General features: G+C 50.5%; 1 protein-coding gene across 1 annotated transcript; it reads right to left on the bottom strand.

Moving 5' to 3' along the window:
• LOC117870436 (myogenesis-regulating glycosidase-like) lies at window positions 1–23737 on the bottom strand (the record flags this gene model as incomplete). Its single annotated transcript, XM_034757587.1, is given in 3 exon segments — window positions 1–2178; window positions 23004–23135; window positions 23632–23737. A coding segment is annotated over 1 exon segment (1994 nt), but the record flags the coding sequence as incomplete, so codon positions are not given.
• Window positions 23738–25081: the final 1344 nt, after the last annotated feature.

The following is a 25081-nucleotide window of genomic DNA, read 5'->3' as shown; positions in this document are numbered from 1 at the left end:
GGATAGTCTGTTAACAGGACTGGGGTCTTCTCAAACAGCTCCCCTTTGTAACTGCGCCATTTGCCAGCCGGGAGATATACATCTCGCTCTTGCTTGCCCAGCTCCAGGACAGGGGCCACCATGAGGGTGTCCCCAATGAGGAACTGGGAGTCAATCTTGTGAGCGAATTCATCACTGGGAGAAATCCACCAGATGGGCCGTATGATGGGGTCTCCCGTATTGGTGACCTCTCCAGCCAACTCCAACAGGAGAGGGGCAACCAGGGACTCATGCAGCTCTGTGAACTTCTGTGCAATCTCAATCACTTCCTTGTCATAGAGCCAGGGGGGTATGGAGAACTGCATGGAGGGCATGAAGGCTGACAGCTCCAGCCAGCGGATGTACAGCTCCTGGTCTGGGATTTCAACAGCACCTTCTGTCTTGTTGGGGAAAATATTCCCACCAATCATGTCAGCTGAAATGAAAGGGTATCCCAGCATGCTAATGGTGAGCACGGTAGGGATCAGGGACTTGAGGCCAAGCTCATATCCCCAAACTGAGTCGCGGTCGATGATGCGGAAGAAGCAGGAGATGTTTTGGGACTGGTAGCCGACCCTGACTTCGGCGAGCTCGTAGAACGGAATGGCCATTTCCGTGTACCGTCTGGACCAGATGCTGGGATCCGACAAGGGCCTGAAGGTGCTGAACTGCTTTGGAAGGTAGCTTACCTCACCAGCGTCAAATTTAAAGGACGCTATGCCGTACTTCGACCGCAGTTGTTTCAGGTGGCTCTGAAACCACTCCCTGGCTGTGGGATTGGTAAAATCCAATATGGCGCCAATGCCGTTCCACCACTTCACCATCGCGGGCAGTTTCCCCGTCGGCTCCTTGATAAAGAGCTGCCGCTCTATCCCCACTCCAACACTGCCGGAATCGTAGTTTATAAAGGTATGTGTCCACAGGTTAACTTTAAATCCTTCTTTTTTCAGTGTTTTGAACATTTCTGTCACATTAGGGAACTTTACCGGATCAAAGTCAAAGTCGCCATAAGTCTGTGTGTAGGTGTCGTCGATTTCAATATGGCTGCAATTAAACCGGTACTTTTTAATCTTTTCTGCAAAACGCAACAGCTTATCCTGGTCAATATCATTTTTGTACAGAGCCCATGTAGACCAGATGGGGTACCGGAAGGCGTTTTCTGATGGGATCTTAGAAGGCTTGTTAAAGTACCTGCGCACCATGTATTTGTGAATGGAGGTCACATCCGAGCCAACGCAGACACGGTAGCTCAGCTCTGGGAAAGGCTGCTGCCCAAGGGGAGGTTTGTAGGGAGAATCCTTATATCTGGCTTGAAAGAAGAGCGACCGTTCATTGGCGTTAAACCCCAGGTGGAAGGGCACCGAGTCGTTGATCTTTATAGCCGCCGCTTTCGAGGACAGCCAGTACCTTTCCAAGATGCCTCCAAAGCTGCCCCTGAAGGAATACACGTCGCTCGTCACAAAGGGCATGGGCTCCTGGTACCCTGGGAGTCTGATTGGCCAGTGCTGGACGCTCATTTCACAGCCCCCGTACCAGTGAGCGTCTTCCCAAAACATGGTGTGCTCGACCACCGTGTCCACCACAAACTCCTCCCAGCGGACGCGGTAGCACATCACCGTGTCCTTGGGCTTGACCGTCTGAATGAAGAAATTCAGCTTCCCTCTGTCCGACCTGGTGCAGGTTAAAATTTCCCCTTCTTTCGAGCAGGACTCCAGGTCGAGGGTGCCCGACTGGAAGGCCAGTCTGAAAACCACCTCCCCGTTGTGGTTTTTGATGATGAACCCATCCTTCCTCAGGTCCATTAATTCCGTCTTTAGCCGCTCTGCCTTCCTGAGAGACGCCATGTAGTAGCACCAAGCCACCACAGCTGAAATGAACAAGATGAGCCCGACAAGTACTGCACCAATCATTGGCTTCAGCTCCTTGGACGGCTTCGGCTTCACCGGGTTGAAGCTTTCAGGCAGGAATGTGTACATGATGCTATTGTTTCTGAAGCACTCACTCCTAAACAACAACAAGACGGCTGATTTTACACAAAGCCAAAAACAGTTAGTTACTTTTGGCAGCGTTCTTGTCAGGCTCTCCAATAAAGGAAAGGAACAGTGGTGTATGCAGATGTCATTTCTTCTCCAGATCCCTTCAACTCCTGAACAGTGGTGTCTGAAAGAAAAGGGGAAAAATACATATAAGCATCCTCTAAGTCAAATATATTACAGTAGAACATAGAGACCAAGCAATAATGGGGCCCGTTTACGCCAGGCGCTGTACAAATGGAGTAGCAGGCAGCCCCTGTCCTGAAGAGCTAACAATCTAAACAGACAAGGGAGACAGGGTGGCGAAGGAGTAGAACCCTCCAGGCAGAGTGAACAACGTGATGGAAGCAAATGGCATGTTAGTGCCACAGAGAGAGAGTGAGTGTGCGAGTGTGTGTATGTGTTTAGTTAGGAGGGGGATCAGCTAAGTGGAAAGCAAAGGGCATGGAGAGGGGACACTGAAGGGAAAGGGGGACAGGGCTGGGGAGAAGAGGGTAAGAGGGTAGATGTGGAGTGAAGTAGAGGTGTGAGAGCAGAAAGGATGAGCAAACAGCCAATCAGCACAGGGCAGAGGAAGTCCCGTCAAAACTTTAGAAAATGTGCTGAACGTCCCAAGGTCCCTGCGTTGGCTGCTTCTGCTCCTACTGGCTACAGCAATGGTCCCCAAACTGTGGGGGTGCGGAGGAATGTTTGGGTGTGGGGGGGTGATGGCGGGGTCTGGGCCAGCCCCCACGGGGGGCAGGGAGGGAGCGCCACCCAGCCCGGCTCTGCCCCCAGCTCTGCTCCGACCCCAACTCCTGGCTATGGCTCTGCCCCCAGCCCTGTCCCCAGCCCTGCCCCCTGGCCCAGCCCCGGCTGCTGGCCCAGCTGCGGGTCCGCACCTGGCTGTGGCCCTGGCTACCGGCTTGGCCTCAGCTTCCTTCCAGCTGCGGCCCCAGCTCCACTCCTGCTCCCAGCCCCGCCCCCAGCGGCGGCCGGCCTAGGTCTCAACCTCAGGTTCCCGGCTTGGCTGCGACTCCAGCCCCAGTCTTGGCTCCCGGCCCTGACCCTGCTCCCAGCTGTGGCCCCAGCCCCAATCGTGACCACACTTCCCGGCCCTGGGGGGACATGAGGTAAAACAGTTGGGGACACTGCCAAAGGCAGATGCAGTTTTCATGTCAAACTGACTCAAAAAGAAGCATTTCCATTCTGTTTAACAGTCCACATCAATATTTCGATTCGGGACTGTCAAAACATTTACCAAAAACATTATCAAAGATTTTTGATTCATAACTTTGCATTGAAATATCAATTTTTTTTCATTCAATGATTCCATCCAGTTTGGGATTAAAACAAATGTTGAAACGCCAGAATTTCCCGTGAAACAGAAATTCCGATTTTCATTTAGCGGTAGCCAGACTGCATGTGTGTTGAAGGGAAGATGGTAATCAGAGAAACACGGCACTAGGCCTTTCTAGTTTTAAAAGTCTGGATTAAGGCATTAGCTTGCCTAAGACTAGAGGCTAAACTGAAAAGCCTCACACACCTTCATTGGGGAGTGCTAATTAACAGCCACAGAAGAGTAACCAGGTGATGATCTCCAAGCAACCAAACTTAATTTTATCTATGTCTAAGTCAGAGGTGGGCAAACTACGGCCCGCGGGCCACATCCGGCCCGCGAGACCATCCTGCCTGGCCCCTCCCCTGCTGTCCCGTCCCCCTGCAGCAACGCCGCTGCGCGGGCAGCACAGGTGGCTCCGGCCGGGCGGTGGGGCTGCGAGCTTCTGCCACTCTGAGCGGCATGGTAGGGGGGGGTGGGTTGGATAAGGGGCAGGTGGTGGACAGGAGCAGTTAGGGGACAGGAAGCAGGGGGCGGTTGGATGGGGTGGAGGTTTGGGGGGGCAGTCAGGGGATGGGGAATGGAGGGGTTGGATAGGCGTGGGAGTCCCGGGGGGCCTGTCAGGGGGCAAGGGTGTGGATAGGGGTTAGGGCAGTCAGGGGACAGGGAGCAGGGAGGGTTGAATAGGGGGTGGGGTCCCAGGAGGGGGCAGTCAGGGGATGAGGAGCAGGGGGGTTGGATGGGTCAGGAATTCTGAGGTGGGTAGTCAGGGGGCGGGAAGTGGGAGGGGACGGATAGGGGGCAGGGGCCAAGCTGTTTGGGGAGGCACAACCTTCCCTACCCGGCCCTCCATACAGTTTTGCAACCCTGATGTGGTCCTCAGGCCAAAAAAAGTTTGCCCACCCCTGGTCTAAGTCGTCGCCACAGAGTTAACTCAAGTTATCTTCACTCAATTAACAACTGTAGAGTTAATCTAGCTCGCGTGAGAACAGCCTCACAGTGAAACACCACTCACACTGCACAGCGTGGCTGGACTGGCAGCTGACAAATTGTGCTAACTCAAGCGTTGGCCGATTCCCTCTCACCCACCTCTTGCATTCTGTCTAATGCCGCTTAAGTTCTGTGGGGCGTGGACTGCTGCTGTCGGTTACATATCTGTACAAGACTTAGCACTCTGGAGCCCTGCTGCTTGATTAGGATTCCTAGGTACTGCCTTAGTATGAATGATTTAGAGTAAAGGGTTCTGTTTCCAGACAGGGTGGCCCCCTGGCTGGATTGGTTGCTTTTATTTGCAGCTGCTTTGTGAGTAGCATTTTTATGACACCAATTGCACAAGTCTGAGACTTTATATTAGCTGTTTAGCCATCATTTGAACTGGGACTGTGGTCCTCTAATGTGACAAATCCTACTGACACCTTGTCACTCTAATAGCCCATCGCTCACAGCTGCTGCATGGCACGCTGTGCGAGCCAGTGTCTCATTCAAGCAAAGAGAGAGATGCCAGGTCTTCTGCAGCAAACACTGCTGCCCACTAGAAAGGTTTCGAATGGGCCTTAACGGGAGGATATGGATTTGCTGCTCTCATGGGGTGGTTATGTTGCCCATACACAAAGAGCAAATGCAGATTCTTGGGCTGATTATTTAAGAATAAGGGGAAATAATTGCTTTTCCCCTTGTTTCAAAGTGCTTGCTCGTGGAAATAACGGGAGCCCCTTTGTTACAAGCTGCATGCCTTCTACGCCTACGGAGGGACAGCAATGATTACAAGCCCTAGTGACAATACTGCAATTGAAAGCAAGAATTCTGCATGCACTACCAGGATATGTATTAAAGCCGTACCAGGAAGCCAGGGAGGATGTGGCAAGATTCTAGGCAGAAGCTCTACACAGTGAAACAGCGGAAGGATAACCTTGTGCTAACACTGTGTCCTGCATTGTGTGCGGTGTCGTAGCCATGTTGGATATTAGAGAGTCCCAGGATATTAGAGAGACAAGTGGGTGAGGTGATATCTTTTATTGGACCAATTTCTGGAAAAAGAGACAAGCTGTCGAGTTACACAGAGCTCTTCCTCAGGTCTGGGAAAGGCACTCAGCGTCACAGCCACATACAAGGTCGAACAGGTAGTTTAGCAGATGCACATATTCTAAGGGATCATTCTAGGTGAAGTGGCCAGTTAACACCCCCATAGTCGTAGGACAAAAAGGGGTTACCGATTTCACGAGTGAGCACTTTTGTTGGAAGTTAGCTAATCCCCAACCTCGTAACTGTAACCCTTACGGGTTACAGAAGTTGGTTCAATAAAAGGTATTTCCTCACCCACCTTGTCTCTCCTCTGTGCTCCTTATTCTAACAAAGCTCCTTGTTCAGAGAGAGAAGAAAGGAACGCTTTGTGGTATTCCTCTGCATTATAGCTAAGGCTACGATTTAGTCATGGGTATTTTTAGTAGAAGTCACGGACAGGTCACGGTCAATAACCAAAAAGTCACGGCCCGTGACCTGTCTGTGACTTTTATTCAAAATACCCCTAACTAAATCTTACCTGCTGATGGGAGTGGGGCGGTGCTCCACCAGCTGCTGCTGCTCCTGGAGGTGGGGGGTGGCCCGGGATTCTGCTGCCGCTGCTCCTGGGGGAGGGGTAGCCCGTGGCCCCACCACCGCTCCTCTGGGCGGGGGTGGCCTGGGGCATCGCTGCTGCTCCCGGACTGCTGCTCTGGGGCAGTGCCCGGGACCAGTTGCTTGGGGCCGCTGGAGCAGCGGCGGGTGTGGCTGGCCCCAGGGCCGCCCCAGCTGCTCGGGCAGTCCTGGGGTCAGCCGCACCCGCCGCTACAGAAATCACGGCGGTGCTGGAAAGTCACGGAATCCGTGACCTCCGTGAAAGATTCGAAGCCTTAATTATAGCCTGACATACCCCATAAGGGTTACAGTTAAGAGGATGGGGGATTAGCCCAGGGAACCAGCTGTAGAATCAACTTCCAGAGGAGATCAGGTGAATTCAGGGTCTGACCATCTCTAGGAAACTCTGCAAAATCTTCCTCTTGGAAACAGTTTTTCCACCACTGAATGAAACTGCAACACTGATCCCTACCCCTTCTATTCAATAAACCCTATTCAACAACAAAAACACCCCGAAACAAATCAACCTACAACAACACACAAAACCATTACCCTAAAAAAGGGGAAGACGTGCCAGAAGCTCCATGAAATCCACTGCTGTGAAGTCTTCACTATGATCAGTTTTGATATCACACCAAATGAGGCTAGCATTTTATACTACTGTGCATAGATTAAAGCATGAGAGGAAGCAATACTCTGGGAAGGAGATGGGGGAGAGGTACCAGGTGGTGACCAAGCCACTACTGATTTTTACAATCAGTTTAATAGATCAGGTTTTGACTTTTTCAGGNTATCAAAATAAAGAATTTCAGTTTTGCTTAAACAAATAAAACAACCAATTCTATTGGTTAATAAAGACTCATGTCTCACTTTCCATGCCGCAACCTAGGCATTGAGTTCCCTCATCAATCAAAATACCAGAAATCTTTGCTTTTGTTCAAGGCCTTGCTAAAAATCTTCTCCCTCTTTTCAACTATCATTCCCTTGCTAATCACCTCAGCCTCTGCTCACAACACCCAAGCCTTTGCTAGAACACTTGTTGGAAAACCAAAGTTTTCTGTCTTAAAACTAGAACCAACAGGACTTGTGGTGAAACGTGAATATCTAACTCCGTGATCTCTTATCTCAGACTTCACCCGCATTCCATCTCTGTCTGTTAGTGCTCTGACTTTGCAAACATGTTTTTAACTCTCTAGCATTGACTTCATCGGACTACGCGTGTGTGCAACTTCCTGCCTGCCTGCAGGATTAGGGCCTAGGACAACATTCTCTTCCGGACAGAATTCTTATCATCGCATAGAAAAAAAGTACTCCTGTAAAGCACCCTGCATGCCCTTGAGCTGACATGAACAACAGCACACACACAGCTAACTTCTGATGCTAAAAGCCACTCTGTAATCCTTGGCACCAACACTCCAGCAGGAAGAAATAGCAAGTTTACTCCCGGGGGAATTCTATGCCCCCAAAATTATTTTTTTTGCGCAGAATATTTTAAAATTCTGCTGCGCAACTGGGGCTTGGGCTGTCAGCCCCATGCACGGTGGGGCTCCCGCTGTCAGCCCCCCGGCTCGGGCTGCCATGTGTGGGGCTGACAGCCCAAGCCCCGCCTTGCATGGGATTAATCACAAATTCTACAGGGGAAAAAATAAAATTCTGCGGGGAACAAATTCTGCACTGCAATTTTGCTGCTTCAGAGGGAGCAGAGAAATCCCTAGGTTACTCTCCTAAGGCCCAGCCTACAATGACCAGGACCCACTAGGAGTGGGGTCCTAATCAGGTGTGCAATGCTGTAGCGAACAGGATCCCATCCTGACTACCTGCAGAATAAGCAATTCAGGGGTTAAACTGCAGAGACTGAAGTGCCACCACCTGATGATGCAAAGCCGCTTTCCACTTACCATCATCCTCGAGCCCTGGAACGAGGGAACCCAGGGCTCTGTGGAATTTGGCTGCTGTACAGCTCACTTAATTAAACCTATCGCTCACGTGGGCTAATCACCCCTTAATTCCACAACAATCCCATTATTTAAAGCAACTGAAAGGCTAGAAAGCTAAAGGCCTCTGACTGAGGGGTGAAGAGATTTGTGCAGTCCAGATTTCACAGGTGTTTTTCCCTTCATTCTTTCTCCGAATAGCAGTCCTATCCCTTCCCTTTCTCTCAAGCCTCAGGTTCCCTCCAGTTCCTGAATCGTTCAATTTCCCTCTTGCTGCTTCTCAGCTCTCAGTCGCTGCTGACTCACAGCATCTCTGTGCAGTAGTGTTCTTATTGTTTTCCATGAGCTGGCAGTGCCTACGTGACTGCATTGCTAATGTTACAGGGAGATGGGATCACAGCCCATAAGGAGGGGGAAATGGGACATACACAGAATGAAAGGGCCGCGTGGGAGGGAGGATAGCATAGTGGACAGAACCAGGCTAGGCGGGTTGAACTGGCTACCTGGGTGACCTTGGACAAGTCATTTAAGCTCCCCTGGGCCTCAGTTTCCCTTCTGAAAACAGCTAAAATTTTCCTACCTCACATAATCCATTAATAATTATGAGGGGCTTAGATAACTGCAGGGAGGCGTGCCATGGAAAGAGATAAAAATCTATTGTGACACTGTCTCCTGCAGCTTTTGCGGTTTTAAAATCTTTTGAGCATCTCTGAACTCTATAAACACAAATTCAGCCTCAGACCGGCCACTACCTGGTCTCTAGTGCCCAAGGGTTTAACTTGAGCTCAGTGCAGGATAGGCTATAAACCCTCTGCTTGGGAGGGCTGGGATCAGCCCAAGAGCATAGAACTAGTTAGAACTCCAGGCTCAGTAGTTCTTCATTCACTCTTTCATTTCTTGTTGGAAATGCTATTTCCTTAAGGGCTGTCCTTGCAGACTGCAGCTGTGTTCTGTTTTCTCAGATAAGTCATCTGACCATTTTGCAGTCTCTACCTCCCTTGAAGATGGATACGTTTGTGTTCATTCCATTTTAGAGATGGGGAAACTGAGGCACGGGAAGGGGAAATGACTTGTCCAAAGTCACACAGCAGGTCAGTGGCAGAGTGTGAAATAAAACTCGGGGTCTGGGCTCACAAGCACTTCCTCTAGCCATTAGGCAACACTTCTCCCCTCAAACACATGAGGACCAAATTGATGAAGTGCAATTCTCTTCAGGCTGGCTGTGAAGGAGTTAATAATGAAAGCCAGAACTGATGACGATGATGACGACTGAAGGAATTCCTCATTGCCTATCTATATGGGACGCCCACAGACCAGAGCACGGTGAGCTGTGAAAATCCACGTAGATGCACTCAATCCAAGTTATCACAAGCACGACATTACTGGGATGAAATTTTGTCCCTCCTGAAGTTAAGGGCAAAGGTCCTGCTGATTTCAATGGGGCCAGGATTTTATCCCTGGAACTTGGGGCCTACTTGTTCAACTGAGCTGGGGCTCACCTTGGAAGCAAAACCATAGGGTTAGGCTGGAACCTCTTGACTCAGAACAGGAGAGCTCTGAGCATCTGTGTTGGAGGCAGAACTCCCTGTAGGCGTTGGAGCGAAGGAAAAGCAGGTGGGATGCTATGCAATAGACTCACAAGGGCAAAACCCTGCTGAATTTCAAAAGCCTGCTGTAAACATCAAAGATGTTAGAGCTGTTGTATTCATTTAGATAGAATAAGTGGTAACATAACCCAGTCACTGTGCAACATTAGACAGTGTCAAACAAGGTTTGGTACACAGAGATCTCTGCCTGCTTAGCACCAGGGCAAACACACCAGGAAACATCCTTTTAACCTTGTATTCAAAATAAAGAAAAGAAGGACAAACAACGAAAGCCTTTGAAATGTAAGGCATTAAATGAGGCTTTCATTTTAACAACTTCTCTTCCCGTTAGTTGGGGGGAGTTTTTTTAGAAGGGAGCAAAAAAACCCAAAAAACCACCACCTTGTTTGACAGACTCTCAGATGTATCAGAGATTGCCATAACTTGTCCTTGTTGGGGAAAAATAAGTTAGTTGAGATGGGCTGGTGTTGCTGTTACAGTTTGATCCCATTTCAGCCCAGGTGGTGTTTAGGATTCAGATGAAGCCAGTAGAGGTGGCGATGATGTCTGGGTCCCTCGCTCTGGCTCGGTCTGGTCAGGGAATCTCTCAGGATTAGGACAAAGAAGGTCCGGGGAGATGGTGGGGGTGGCAGCCATGATGCTGAAACTTGCTAATTTTTCTCCTCTAAAGTCTCTTTCTTTAAAGGACCCACAAAAAGAGTGATGGGTGGAATAGCCCATCCCCTCATGATTTTGTCCGCCTGTTAGGCCTAGTTTCCAACACACCAATTTTGGTTACGTTCTGGTTCCACTTTTCTTGTTTACCAGGCATGATATTAACACAGTCCTTGAGGTATCAGGGGGGCTTTTGGTTTGGACTCAGTCTGTCTCCTGTTTGCACCTTTTCCCTTCGCCCCGCCCCTTCTCTGCCCCCTCCTCCGAGGCTCCCCGCCCGCTGCTTGCTCCTCTCCACTTCCTTCCTGGAACAGGGGGGGCTGCCATGACGGGGGAGGTGGGGGAGGCAAAGAGGAGCGAGTGGTGGGGCTTTGGGGGGGGAAGGCTGAGCAGGGGTGGGGCAGGGCAGAGGGCAGGTAGGCGGGGGAGGCCTCAGGGGAAGAGGTGGAGCAGGGCCGGGAAGAGGTGGAGCGACGCCGGGGCCTCAGGGGAAGGGGCAGAGCGGGGCCGGGAAGAGGTGGAGCGACGCCGGGGCCTCAGGGGAAGGGGCGGAGCAAAGTGCGGGCAATGCCATGGTCCGGGCATTGGTGGCCCCCCGCTCCACTTCTATGGAGCTTCACTTCCGGTGCTCCAAAGGCAGCGGTGGGCCAGGATGCCTCTGGAGGGGTGACCGGCGCCGCATCTGCCCCCCTTCCCCCCTGCATGGCCGGCCTTTTTCGGGGAGGCTTAGCCTTCCCTGGCCTCTCAAACACGCCGCCCACGAAGGGCAGGTTAGTAGAGAATCAGGGCATGGGAGAAGTTGTTGAGAGAAACAGTAATAGAAATACAGTTCTGTAGGCTAGCATGCAGCGAGTACTGCACACAAATTCTTTATCCCTCCAGAAATCCTTCCAAACACCATTTATTCAGTAGAGCTGGTGGAGAGGGGAAAGTATATTTCACAAGTAACGTCCAAAAAAAATAAGTGCATCTTTTCTGAAGTTTTCAATTGAAAAACGTTATTCCCGGGTCAGGGAAGCAAAGAACATTCTCTGACTTTACATTCCCCCACCCCCGCGGGGGTGAAGTGAGATGGGGAATGTTGGATTTTTCTGACCAAAACTAAACAAACTCACCCCTTTGGATTTTCTTCAAAAAATGTTTTAACAAAAACTGAAATCTTGTGAAAACTTCCAATTTTGTTAATTACAAAACTTAAAAAAAAAAATTATAATAAAAAACAAAACAAAACAAAACCTCCCACCCACCCAAACTCCTCTTTGTTGGAAAACATTTTGATTAACTCTAATGGTCACAGAAAGAACTTCTCAGGTGAGATTTGCAAAGGGATAGAGGGACACAGGGAGGGAGAGAAATATATAGGCAGATGCTTGACCATGAGGCACGTAAACAGTTGGCTGCTCTGTTTCAAAGGGGCCTCTTTTTCCTGGTGCGCTTGTCTCGTGCCATTCTTGTGCTGCCTTCTAAGGTTCTCTTGTCCTCTCTGCTCCCTCTCCTGTTCTTGCTTTGCGCTTTCTAGTCCTACCCCTCCTAGCTGAGCCAAGCAAGCTGGCGGCCAAGTGAAAGCTGCTCGGATCTTGGCATATCCATGCCTCAAAATGAGATTATAATAACCCTCACTTGGCTGCTGTTGAATAGAACATAACTGGCTGGAGCAGAGCCATGAGCAGCATAGATGGGCTTTTGCCCATTGGGAAAAGCCTTTGGTAGGGTCACTAGCACTCATCAGCAAAAACAACCATTCTCCCGCCCTGGGCTCTGTGTGTGTGTGTGTGTGTGTGTGTGTGACTTTTTATCCAAATCTAATGACTTTAAAGTGTCTCATAAGCCTCCCACAAATTATGACTAAGGCTGCGTGTCTCTCACGGAAGTCACGGATTGAGTGACTTCTGTAGCCCCTAGGCTAGCAGCAGTTTGGGTTTGAAAGGGTGCTCAGGGCTGGGGCAGGGTGTTGGGGTGCAGGAGTGGTGCTTACATCGGTGGGGGGCTACCACCAGCATGTCCTTGCAGCTCCTAGGCGGAGGGGCCAAGGGGCTTGCCCACGTCTGCAGGCGCCGCCCCCGAAGCTCCTATTGGTTCCCAGCCAATGGGAGCTGCGGAGCCGGCATTTGTAGCAGGAGCAACGTGCGGATCCCCCCAGTCGCCCCTCCCCCTAGCGAGACTTGCCGGTCGGAGCCAGGTAGGGAGCCTCTCAGCCCCCTCTCCCCCTCCAGCACCAGCAGGGGTCCCGAGCCGCGCGCCTCTGTCCAGCCTCCCTCCCCCAGCACCAGCAGGGGCCCTGGGGCTTGCGCCGCTGCCTGCCCCCACCCTGCCCCAGCACCAGCACTGGTCCCAGGCCACGTGGCACCGCTGCCTGGCTCCCCTGGGCCACACCCCCAGCACCGGTGGTGTCCCCGGACTACCCCCCCTGAGCACGTGCGGCCCCCTGGCCCAAGTTTTAGTTAGGGATATATAGTAAAAGTCATGGATAGGTCATGGGCTGTGAATTTTTGTTTACTGCCCATGACCTGTCCACAGGAATGAAAGTAGTAAACTCTTACCGGTATGGGCACAGGTGCCAACAAAAACTCGCGCCCCTCCCCCCCAGCCCCCTCCCTGCCTCCCCACCACCACTACTGAATCCCTCCCAAAATCTCCACCCTGGCCCCGCCTCTTCCCCAAGTGTGCTGCATTCCTCCTCCTCCCCCTCCCTCGCAGGCTTGCCGCGCAAAACAGCCGTTTCGCGGTGCAAGTGCTGGGAGGGAGGGGGGAGAATCAGGACGCGGCGGCCCGGTCAGGGGAGGAAGCGGAGCGGAGGCAGAGGTGAGCTGGGGTGGGGAGCTGCCAGTGGGTGCTCCAGCCCCGGAGCACCCATGGAGTCAGCACCTATGGATATGGGAGCCAGCTCTGGCCCCCAGAAAGGGCGGGACCTCAGACGGAAGGGGCTGGCCCTTGGGTGGAAGGGGCGGAGCTGGGGGTCAGCCTCCTCCAGCCAGCCGTGCTGCCTGGCCCCCGCTGCCCGGGGCTCCGGCGGTGATTTAATAAGGCCTGGGGCTCTGCGGCGGCAGCACTTTAATGTGGGCGGCATACAGGCCGGTACCGGCTCACTTTCACCCCTGCCTGTCCATGACTTTTATTAAAAATACCCGAGACTAAAATGTAGCCTTAACTATGACCTGTCTTCACTGCAGAGTTAACTCTAGTTCCATCTGTCACAATTCAGGGTCACTGCACCTGTATTCCCCCTTCAGGGTCCAGCCAGGACACCCACGCTCAGGCTTCTGGCTCCCCAGTTCTCACCTCTCTTACGTGGAGACCTGCATATATCAATCATGGTATTTCTAGGCTGCACAGTTCCTTGTCTGCACTGTGAATTCCCCAGCACAATCAGCTTGCCTAAGCAGGCCTGCTGTACTTTTCTCCTCGTAAGAGAACAGTGTGATTGCCAGAGTTATAAGTTACCACACAGCTCTTTCTAAGCAAGTACATTTATTCTTAAAGTGAAAGCGTTACTGAGAAAACTCATTAAAAATGATAATAGAAGCTTCACGCATTATAATGAGCATACCAAAGATCACTCCAACAAGGCCTGTGGCCGGTGAACTGTTCTTAAAACAGTTCTTAATACACAGGTTTCCCCTTAAGCCTGGGCCAGTCTCCTCAAATGACCTTCATCTTTTTGGCATTCCAGTTGCTTCCAGCATAGGTGGGGGAGGAGAAAGGCAAAGACATGCTGCAACTGTTCCTTATTTTATACCCTCAATCCATGTTTCTGAGAGACACTTGCCCAGACATGTCCCTGTGAACTTTGCTGAGTTACAGTGATCAAGTAAACCCTCGTTGTGTGGACTCGGGCAGCTGTCATTGAAGTGTAAATCCTTTGATTATAACCCCCCTGCTGATGAATAGTCATGGAGCACCCTCCTGGGTCGGGTCTTTTGTACGTAACCAGCAAACTTACAGCATATTTCAGGAATAATCATACAGCAAAATCTCAACTTCATACGCACTAATGATATACATATTGAACAAAACAATGGGTTTCAGCAGATCATGACCTTTCATACGATATCTCACATGACATGCTTTGTATGAAATATCCCAATATAGAAATGATGAATGTGGGGGTTACAGGGTGCCATTCTGAGGTACAGAGTGTCACAGTGGGTAATTTGCATTCTCCTTTTCCTAAGTATTTCCTAGGACAGCCACTCAACTGAAAGTTCAGTCTTGTCTGGCTTGTTATTTTAAGAGTCCTTTGAAGCTCATTACACTTCCCAGGGTTTACCTTAGTCCTGTCTTCCCCTTAAATAAATTACATACAATCCCCCGGTAACATATAAACATTTGCATTTTTAAATACAATGAACTCCTAAGATACTTAAACTGAATTCAGTAAGGTTTATCCAGGATATTGCCGTATCTGCCACACCATCCACACACACAAACCCTTAACCCAAGTGTGGCGCTGCTTTTAACTCCAGTTGGCTGGCCAGTCACTGTGGGAGAAGGTGGTAACAATAAGAAAAGTTTACACTCAAGACAGATGCAAGAGGTAATTCTCTTTGCAGGCCTTAGGCATGGATTTAATAGATTCCAAGGCCAGAAGGGACCATCGTGATTATCTAATCTGACTTCCTGTATCACACAGGCCAGAGAACTGCCCCCAAATAATCCCTAGAGCAGATCTTTTAGAAAAAACATCCAGCGTTGATTTAAAAATGGTCAGTGATAGAGAATCCACCACAACCCTTGGTTGATCCATGTGGGTTCACGCTATTAACCCAGCTCTCATGTTAATAGATCCTTGGGATACTCGCAACAAATGTTGGCAATAGAGCATGAATGTAACTACCAAAGCCCGAGAGCTCATGTGCTTTACACAGTGTGTCTTGTGACTAGGAAGTTTTTTGGGGAAGAGGTGGGATGAGTTTAAAGTCAGTCTTGCCTGGTTTTCAAAATAGCACAGGTCTGGGCAACTTACTTTATATTTCAGTTCACTTCTAACCTACTAGAGAGGACAATAGTGGTAGCCGGGGTGAAGACATTTGTCATAAGCATTTACACAGCATTTTCCAAATTACCTTCACACTAAATTTGCTGTCGCCAGATGTGGGGACCTGCAAAACAAACTTAAAGCACACATGGAGTAGCACTCCAAAGGGAAAGTGCCTAATGCAATGCAGGGACATTTGGCCACACAAACCCGACGGCAGCAGTGTTTGTTAGGCCAAAAACTTACACTACCTCTGGAGGAGGAGTTTGAAATCTACAGAGATGGCACTATGAAAGTGGCCAAGCATATGGAGCACTGCCTTACCATCAACGTCACTGGGAGCAGAGTAAGACCAACGCTGAGGGCTTTTGCGGAGCCCACCCTATACAACAATCCTCTGTTTTGGAGAACACGTGTTTTAACATTGCAAGAGTCTCTCTGCATCCTGGCATTTGTAACCTTTTGTCTAGTTCCTTGAACGGAGATGCTCATATCCTGATTTTCTAAGAGTGACGAGTGCCCAGTAGCTCCCACGCATTAGGAAGCCTGGAGTTAGCCTCCTATTTTTGAGAATTCTGGCCTTTGCATCCAAGCAGCGGGTGCTTCTAACATTATTTTGGAATGCCACAAACAGCAACACAAATGCCATTTCCTCCCCACCCGTGACCTACTAAAGAGTCTTGAACACTGTGGGGTGCCCTCTCTCTCTGGGAAGATTTAAAAAGAACATAATCTTCCCAGAAGTAGCCTTGTTTCCTTATTCTCGAAAGAGCCATTTAGACCAAGTATAGCATTGCTCTGTGTATGGAAGAAAACAAGAACAGACTTTTGCAAACAAGTCAGATACTGTCTACTGGGACGCAGTTTATGTGCCATCACAGTTTGCTTTGATACGGCCACAGAGTTTAGTTTAGTCTCCAACGATAGCATAACACCCATTTATTTTTGACTGGATCAAAACAAAACAAACACAGAAGAAAAACTACACAAAGCCTTCCTGACTGATGTATTTCTGTCACAGATCAAAGACGTGCTTTATATTTGTCTGATCTTAGCCTTAGCCAACACTTTGTATCTACTGGTCACCCAGGGCCGGCTCCAGGCACCAGCCTTCCAAGCAGGTGCTTGGGGCTGCAATCTGCAAGGGGCAGCAGTCCGTGTGTTTTTGCCACCCCAAACAGCGCGCCGAATTGCCGCCGTAGACAGCGGGGGCAGTCTGTGTGCCGTTAGGGCGGCACGTGTGTTTCCACGGCGGCGGCAATTCGGCGACAGCTTCTATGTTCAGCTGCCCGCGGTGGCAATTCGGCGCGCTGCTTGGGGTGGCAAAAACAGTAGAGCCGGCCCTGTGGTCACAGGTAAGACCTGGACTAGATTTCTTCTGCCTGAAGTGGGATCGACCTACAGCTCGTTGGAAATTTTTAATCAGAATAGTTTTCTTTGGAAAATGCCAACGTATTTTGCAAAATTGTATTTGATAAAATTTAATGTGAAACTTTTTTCAATTTTTTTTTTAAAAAGTGTCATCTGATTTTTCCACTTTCAGACAAAGATTTGAGTTTTGTTTCAAATGTACTTACACACTTTTTTAAAGAAGGGTTGAAATCAAAATGAAACATTTTGAATTTATTCAAACAAAAATGTTTTGCTCAAACTGAAATCAAGTTTTGCTAATTTTGTTTTGTGAAAAGTTTTGGCTTTTCATCCGTACTTGGGACAAAAAAATAATTCAGAAATCTCAAGATTTTTTCACAGGACAGAAAAATTGATACTTCTTTGATTAATAGGAACCAGAATAACCACAGAAGCAGTACTAGTTTCACAGTAGTTTTATAATTAGGTCATTTTAAAGAGAAATTTCAAACATGCAATTTGTCTTTATCAGCAAGGTAGAATAAATCAGGTCGAAACTGCTCAGGAGACAGAGATCTCTTCTGTACAGAAAGAACTTTTTTTTTTTTTTTTTTTTTACACAACCCACCAGTGAGGCAAGCAAGAATTCCATCCCAGGACTATGTAGCAATAGTTTCACTAAAGCTACACAAAGCTTCAACAACAAGTGAACTCCACAGAGTTTACTGCCAGCTCTCAAAAGTCCAGAAGTTTGAAACAGTAAAAGCTCATGCCAGTTAAGTCAGGTTAAATGATCCCAATGCAGAGGACCAGCCCAGAAAAGTCTGCACCACTTAAGCGCTCAAAACGTAAGCCTTGTGAATTCACCTTAAGTGATGAGATAATCTGCTGCATTCGATGCATGAGACATGTCGCCTGGGAGCTGAAGCACAGATTTGCAAGCGCCAAAAGGACCCTAAGTCGGTAAGCTATTATTCCGATCTTCTCGATTGCACACGTGCTCACCTCTGCTAGGATCACAACGGTTATCAGGGACGACGGGAGGACCTCAGCCTCAAAGCTAAGAGCCACAGCCACTTGAGGTAAACTCGAGCTCGTTAACTGTGAATAACTATCAAACTGGGGCCAGCCACTAGAGGGAGACGTAATCGTTTGGACCAAGCCAGTGAATCACACTTGGACCTTTTGATTTCCCACAAGCACCGTCTAGTACAACTTCACAGACTGATCAGCACAGAGCCTCGCCAAGTTACCTGCAACAATCCTGATTATATTCACACCAGGTTAGGCCCTGGTTTATCAGCTGACCAAGACTCCCTATCCAGCGGGAACGTTGTGGGGGAGAAGGGTCCAGTACCGGAGGTCCAGTACCCTCCAGAATCTCTCTCTTTCGTGCAATGGTATCTCCCTCCCAGGGTCTACAGCTGCCAAAGTCACGAAGCCAGACAAATTAGCTCATTGGTGGCTTGGTGCCTTAGAAGAGAGCTTTTCAGCTGCTGGAGGAAAGGAAGAAGTCATGGCTCCTTTTGCCAATAGAGCACCTGTTGGCATCTCCCAGGAAGCAGGTGCAGGAGGCAGGCACTCCCTCCCCACAGTCAGTGCGGTTGCACCTATGTGCAGCCGCAGGGGAGTCAGCAATTTTCTGGTGAGAGTGGTTCTGATGTGGTTATGCTGGTTTCCGGGCGACAGCCAAGTAGCGGCTGCTTCGTGCATTCTACAGAAACGCCTCCTTTCCAGATGGCGCTTCCATGCCAGAGCCCACAGCCCCATACAGATTGCCCCAGCCTTTCTGGCATAGCCTCACCTCGCCTCCTGCATGCACGCTGGACTCCCCTTGCACAGCAGTACCAGGATCCAGGCTGCGCTAGCCGCCTCCACCTGCTATTTTGGCCACAAGGGTCCTGGCAACATCTCACTCTCCCCATGAAACTGTAGCTTGAGCCACGCAGCTTGGTACCCACCCTTTAAAAACCTCCCTGTAAGTTGCTGGGCCTAGTGGTGACCCTGTCTCCACATTTCTAGGTCTGCATATTTTAAACCAGTTTAAAAATAAGCCCGGCTAAGATTCCACTTCACAGGGCTGGGCAGCGTCTCATCTTTCTGATCACCGATTAAGCGGGTGTGCTCAACTGCTATGTACTGGCAGAATCCCAAGCAAGACTATAGCGGATACCAGTACCAGCAGAGAACACGTATTGGGAAGAGAGGAGAGACAGGTTCCTTTGCATCGGCCTATTGTGACATTAGCTTATTTTCAGGGTACTGCACCTTTAAGTTTCTTCAGACAGACAGCTTCTTGGAGACAAGCTGCCATTTTGCAAGGCAAAGCTGACACAGCATGTTCCGGAAGGTCACACGGCTCATGCACTCCCATGAAGACTTGATTTATTCTCTTCTCCTTTCCCGTACATCATGAGAATCTAAATGACAGCATGCGTTGCCAGCTCTTGCGGTATTGGGTGTTTTTGGTAAAGCCCCAGCTCCCGCAGTCATGTGGTTATGTGAGAATCTCAGGTTTCATTAAAAAAAAAAGAAAAAACACAACAACAAACAAATCTAGCTCTCATGGGTTTGAAGAAAAACATGCGGGGGGGAGGGGGAAGCCCCCAAAGGCTCAAAAATCAGAAGGCAACTCAAGAGAAGTGTTTTTAAAAATTTTACGATTTTGGGAGCCCAACTCCTGATTTTTTTTGAGCTCTAGAAGTTGGCAATAAGGAGCTCGTGGCAGCTTTGGGTGTATGGGAAATAAGCACTTGCCATGGTGTCGGCCAGTTACTAAACAGGGACAACGTACTCAGTGCTAAATAAAGACACGGAAGCCAGCAGCCATGTCCTATAGAGGCCCATCCAAACGCCCTGTCCTTCCACGTCTCTGCTGGCACGCTAATAGATCTGCACAGACTACATATTGAAACTCGGCAGAGTTCTCTCCATACAACCACCAAAAAGTCCACCCATATCATAGGAATGAATATGAACTTTATAGTCTAATCTTGCACCTCTGTACAGGCTATTATATGAGTTGATCAAGTTTGCAATGTCCTTTTACATTACAGTCATGCCCAGACACTTGATCAGTTATGTAAGGAGTCAACTCTGCAAGGGCAGAACTTGAAGGGAAATTGTCAGGTGTAAATGTATATATAATATATGACTTCCTTATTTGAGTTCCTAACAGCACTCAGAGTTATTAAAACCGAGTTTCAAAGACAGATTATGCTTTTCTCCAATAAATGCCGTGGGCCGTGTTGTTGCCAACTCCCAGCATTTTATCAGGAGTCTCATGGTTTTTCTTACGCCCCTACCTCCTGCAGAGATGCGATTTGAGAATTTCAAATTTCACTGACCTAGTTAGTTCTAGCCCTCCTGGTTGCGGAGCAAAACTTGAAAACCGGACTCCAAGAGGCTCAAACCAGAAAGAAAAACAGCCCAAACTATGATGACATTTAAGTGTAATAAGACAAGCAAATCTCATCATTTTTGAATGCTTGGGTACTGCCATTGACCAAGAATGAGCGAAGTACAAAAATTGGGTGTAAATGGTCAGATTTACCTATTTTTAGGCCAGTTGCTAGTGAGTTTCCCTTAGCAGGGAACTGCAGAGAACGCAGGGAAATGTTATTTTCCCTCCTGCCTCCCATATACCCTTTTTTTTTTTTTTTTTTTGAGACTCTCAACAGAAGCATTTCTATTGATGATCAGGTTTTATAAGGCCCCGACTGTGTCCCTTTAAGCCAGGGGTTCGGGACCCCTCAGGGGGTCACAAGGTTACTACATGGGGGGGTCGTGAGCTGTCAGCCTCCACCCCAACCCTGCTTTGCCTCCAGCATTTATAATGCTGTTAAATATATAAAAAGTGTTTTTAATTTATAAGGGGGGTCGTACTCAGAGACTTGCTACGTGAAAGGGGTCACCAGTAAAAAAGTTTGCGAGCCACTGCTTTAAGCCTCTGCCAAAGGGCAAAAAACCATTACCATACGATTGCAATCTCCTCTCATTGCCTCCTAATGGCCTCTTTCGTTATTGCCAATTTGCCATCAAATCGAGCACCGCATGTTCTCGAGAACGATCGTCCCAGATAAACCTTTGACGCGGATGCCAGGGTTACACTGGAAGCTTGCCAGCATAGTAATGGCTGACAGAAATGTTGCCAAAAAGTCACACCCCTATTCCAGCAACAGTCCTAGTGTCGCAGCAGTTATACTGGCCAAAAAGATAGGTTATCCTGGTTCCCGGAGTGAAATAAGCGATACCAGCAAAAGCACGTTTGCCAGTATAAGCGGTGTCTCCACTGGGAAGGTTTGCTGGTGTCAGTATATCGGTCTTCAGATTTTTATTGTTGCCGTGCACTGTATACCGGGGTAGCTATATTGGCAAGACTTTGCTAGGTGAGTCATGGCTTTAGGGGCAAGTTATGGCCAGGCCGGTACTAGGTGGAGCAGGCAGCCCTTCCCTCTCCCCTTCTCCAGGGCCATCACACAGGCAGAAGCTACACCTGAGCGGCAGGATATGGTCCAGCCAACGCTTCTGGAGGGGCGCGCCTTGCCAGGGATGTACCTACGGCCCCACCACTGCATAACAGTATGGGAGCCGTACTGGGCAGGAGCTGGGGAAGCAGGATGAGGGCATGGTTTTTCTGGGGATGAAGCAGTTTCCCAGCACGCTCACTATTGCCTTCCCTAGGCATAACCCCTCCTGGCATAGCATCTCCTGGCTTGCCCCAGCCCGGTTCTGCTTTGGAGACGGCAGAGTTTTGCCCTTCAGCTCTTCCAACCTGGTTCCTCAACTTGCGACGTTCCCAGACCCGCAGGCCTGGTGTTGCCAGTTCTAATAGGAGCCTGGCACAAAGGTTAGGGAAAGACCCCAAACTTCCAGGCCAGCCTTTCTCCAGGAGGCACAGCTGTCGCCCAGGACTAGGGGATGGCCCGTTCTTGCCCTTACAGCTCTGGGCGTTGGTGTAGAAGGAAGCAGCATCACCGGCATTCTAACTGGTCATGGGAGGGAAGGGGAGTGATGCTGTGTCTGGTTCGGGGTTCCTAAGCAGAGTCTTCCACATTTAATTCTACTGTCTTGCTCTCTGCCCCTGAGTCTCCAAGAAGTCCAGGAAGGTTCCAGCTTCAAAGAATGATGAATCGCACCCAAAGAGCTTAAGGCCCGATGGCCACAGCACCACCGCTTCCAGTCGAGAGGCTGAGGACTGGTTAAAATCCTCACTGGGACACCAGAGAGTTCAGCAGGCAGGTCTGCAGCTTGCTCATATAAAGGAGTTGGGATGGATATGAGGAATACCGTCCCCTTATTCCTGCCCATCTAGAGACCTGGGTTGGCATCTACCTGCCTCCTGGCTTGTGAGCTGGGTCGTGAGCCGAGATGGCACAAAAAGGCAGCCTTAAAACTGAAGAATAAATTGGAAAGGGAAAAAAAAAAAAAAAAAAGATTCTCGTGTCTCATAAAGAGCGCCAGCTTCCATGGCTCCAGGGAGCAGGTACACCTGCAGACAAGGTGATTAGCTCCAAGCGAGCTACTCTGAGGCCAAACATTCACTGTTGCATAATCACACTGCCAGCGAATGTTGCCATTGCAAAACATGTATATATAGTGCTGCGAGGCCACACTGCTCTGCCTAAACAGATGGGGGCACATTCCCTGACCTCAGGAGTTTATGGTCCAAAGAAGATTAGCTATCAGTCATAGTTGCATGGAAAATTAGCACAGCGCCAGCATTTAGCAGCTCAGAAGGATTATACACCAAGGTTGCTATTTCGTACAGGACCTCACAACTATCCAGATATCTTTAATGCTCCCATCTCTATGGTAGCCAAGTGCAACTCACAGGCATTAGTATTTTCAATGGTCCATTAAGGGTTCCCTAACATTGCAAAGCTAGTAACAAACGAGATCCCGCTAACACTCTCAACTCCAGATGAAGTATACTGCAGGGCAGTGAACTGGGTTTCTGCTCTCCTTCCACCGATGTGTGTGTTTTATAGCCACTTATTTAGTAATTATAGTCCTAACATGACAGCTGGTTAGTAACAAGCGAGGTACATCTGGAAGAGGCAGCTTGGCTTGAGGGATTAGAGGTTTCCCTGTAGCGCATCCATCCCACCCATCAAAAGTTATTACAGTCATTAAACTCTCAAGGCACCGGTCCAGACAAGGGCCCTGAGCCCAAAAGCCATTCATTCTAGAGTCCTGTATAAAAGACAGATGACATGAGTGCTACCCCCCTCCCCCATTAATAACGTTACTAAATTAGCTGATGGATCCCATTGTCCCCACATCCCAGGATCTTTCAACTCAGCCTGTTAAGTTTGAGCTGTAAACTCCAATCCAGCCCCAGAGTTGACGCTATTTCAGGGCTCAGCCCTACGAAGCACCGTTTTCCATATGATTTTTTGGATCCCCTCTTTAAAAAACACTATTGTGAAGGAGCCAATCTTCCTTAACTCCCCAGGCTCAGCATTCAAAACCCGCCCGGGAAGAAGTAAAGTGCATTACCTATTAACCAGAGAGTCAACAGCTTCTTCTAGTGCATGGGGGTCGAGCCAGGAAACTTAACGGCGCTGCCGGTCAGCCGGCAGAGTGCTGACAACGCAGACGGAGTGTGCACCAGAACTCCCCGCCCGAGTCCTACAGAGCAATGGCAGGATTTAGGCGATTTTGCAATGATTTCTGGAGGGGAGGCGGCTGCAGGCAGAGGTCTCCAGCGCCACAGACGCACGCAGCAAGACAGGGCGCCTTGATATCAGCAAGCCCCAGAAAAGTGTCACAAGGCAGCGGGGTGGGCAGTACACCCTAGTCCCACTGGAAATGGAGAGACAGGGGGGCAGATCCTGCAGAGGGGAGATGGCACAGACCCCGGGCTGATTAGTCCTTGAGCTCCTGCAGCCTGGCTCTCTGCAGGCGACAGGCGGCTTGTCCCAGCCAGGGATGGGGGCTCGCAGCCTGGCCGGGCAGATGGCCCCCTCGCCAGCCACACGGGGGGGGGGACGCTTGTTTATGGGGCTGGGGTTTCCCCCTTTCCCCAGCCCCATTTGGCCAAGGGAGGGGACCTAGGAGAGGCGAGCGCCCTGGATCCCACAGCCTCCCCCCTCCACCCCAGGACCCTCCACGCCCAAAAACTCACCGCAGCGCAGCACCGTCCCCAACGCGCCCCGGTGTCACTGGGGCAGGAAGCGCCGCCTGGCATTTGGGGCTGCGGTGCCTGGTTCCTCATTGGCTCTTCAGGTGTGTGGGGGGGGGGGCGGGGGGAGGAGAGGCACTGTGGGGCCAGCGGGATGCTGGGAGATGTAGTTTGCAGGCCCGGATTGGAGGGGCCGGGCGGGGGGAGCCGGCGAGGGCGGTGCGCCTTGGGGCGCTTGGTCCTGCGCCCTGGGAAGCGGCCGGGCTGCAGCGTGCGCTGCGCTGCGCCCGGGGCTGGGCACGGTCCCTGCCGCCACGTCCCAGAGCCGGAGCGTCCCAGCCCAGGGCTGCCCAGAGGATTCAGGGGGCCTGGGGCAAAGCAATTTTGGGGGCCCCTTCCGTAAACAAAAGTTGCAAGACTATAGAATACTGTATTCTCGTGGGGGGCCTGGGCAAATTGCCCCACTTGCCCCCCCTCCCCCGGGCAGCCCTGTCTCAGCCAGCCCAGCGCCCCCCCTGGGGATGGGGCAGGAGCCCCCCTCCCCGCCTCCTCTCTCCCCTTGGCAGGCTGGCCACAGCCCACTGAGGAGTGAAGCTGCCCGAAGCCCAGACTTATCAGGCAGCCCGGGGGTCCCAGCCCACTCGCAGCTAGGCAAGTGAAATAATCCGGGGCAAACTGATTATAGCGCTGGGGAGTGGGGGGGGGCAGTGGGGTACACTGCCGTTATGTAGGAGGGTGTCAGAGCTTGCTCAGCTGTGTGTCATAAGCCCTCTACTGCTCACGGCGAAGGGAGGTTCTCCTTTAGCTCAAGCAGGAGGCGCTTTGGAAGCAGAAGGCCCCCGCCATTGCTGCGGGAGTGGGGGTGGGGCGCACACGGTCGGCCGTTCTAGTAGCGGCTAAAGGCCTAGGTGGTTGTGAGTCTTTTACGGGGGCAAACGGGGGTCAGGTTGAGGAAGTGGAAGAGCCACAGGATGAGGTCACTGTGGAGGAGAGTGTGGGAAGTGAATTTGCAGGCAGGGCCAGATGACGTCCGTTCTGGGCCCTGGACATTTTATGGCCATGATATGAGGCCCCGCTGCCCAGCCCACTGGAGGGGGGCTTGGAGCCCCCCCCCTTTCCTCCCAAATAGCTGCAGCAGCACCATGGGGTCCCTTTCTCCCCTCCAGAAATGGCAGCAAGAACCCTCCCCGCACTTACTCCAGCAGCCCGGGTGTCTCTGCTTGACGAGGGAGGGCTGCTGTACTTTTCTCCTCAGAGTCGCCTGTTGTGGTGGGGTTGGCAGGGTCTCCAGAGCCGTGGGTGTTGGAGATATCAGCCCATAGAGATGAATGGGGCAGTTCACCCCTCTGAGGGTGATGGTGTCTGACTCCCTGTCAACTTCAGCAGCCTTCACTGTGTCTGTTACGCCCCCCCGCCTCAGAGTCTACAGACCCAAGCATCAGTAACAGCCAGG

The sequence above is a fragment of the Trachemys scripta genome, unplaced genomic scaffold, assembly GCF_013100865.1.
Source record: "Trachemys scripta elegans isolate TJP31775 unplaced genomic scaffold, CAS_Tse_1.0 scaffold_28, whole genome shotgun sequence".
Taxonomy (NCBI): domain Eukaryota; kingdom Metazoa; phylum Chordata; order Testudines; family Emydidae; genus Trachemys; species Trachemys scripta.
The sequence above is the reverse complement of the archived record's forward strand: the minus strand, read 5'-3'. Positions and strand labels throughout refer to the sequence as shown.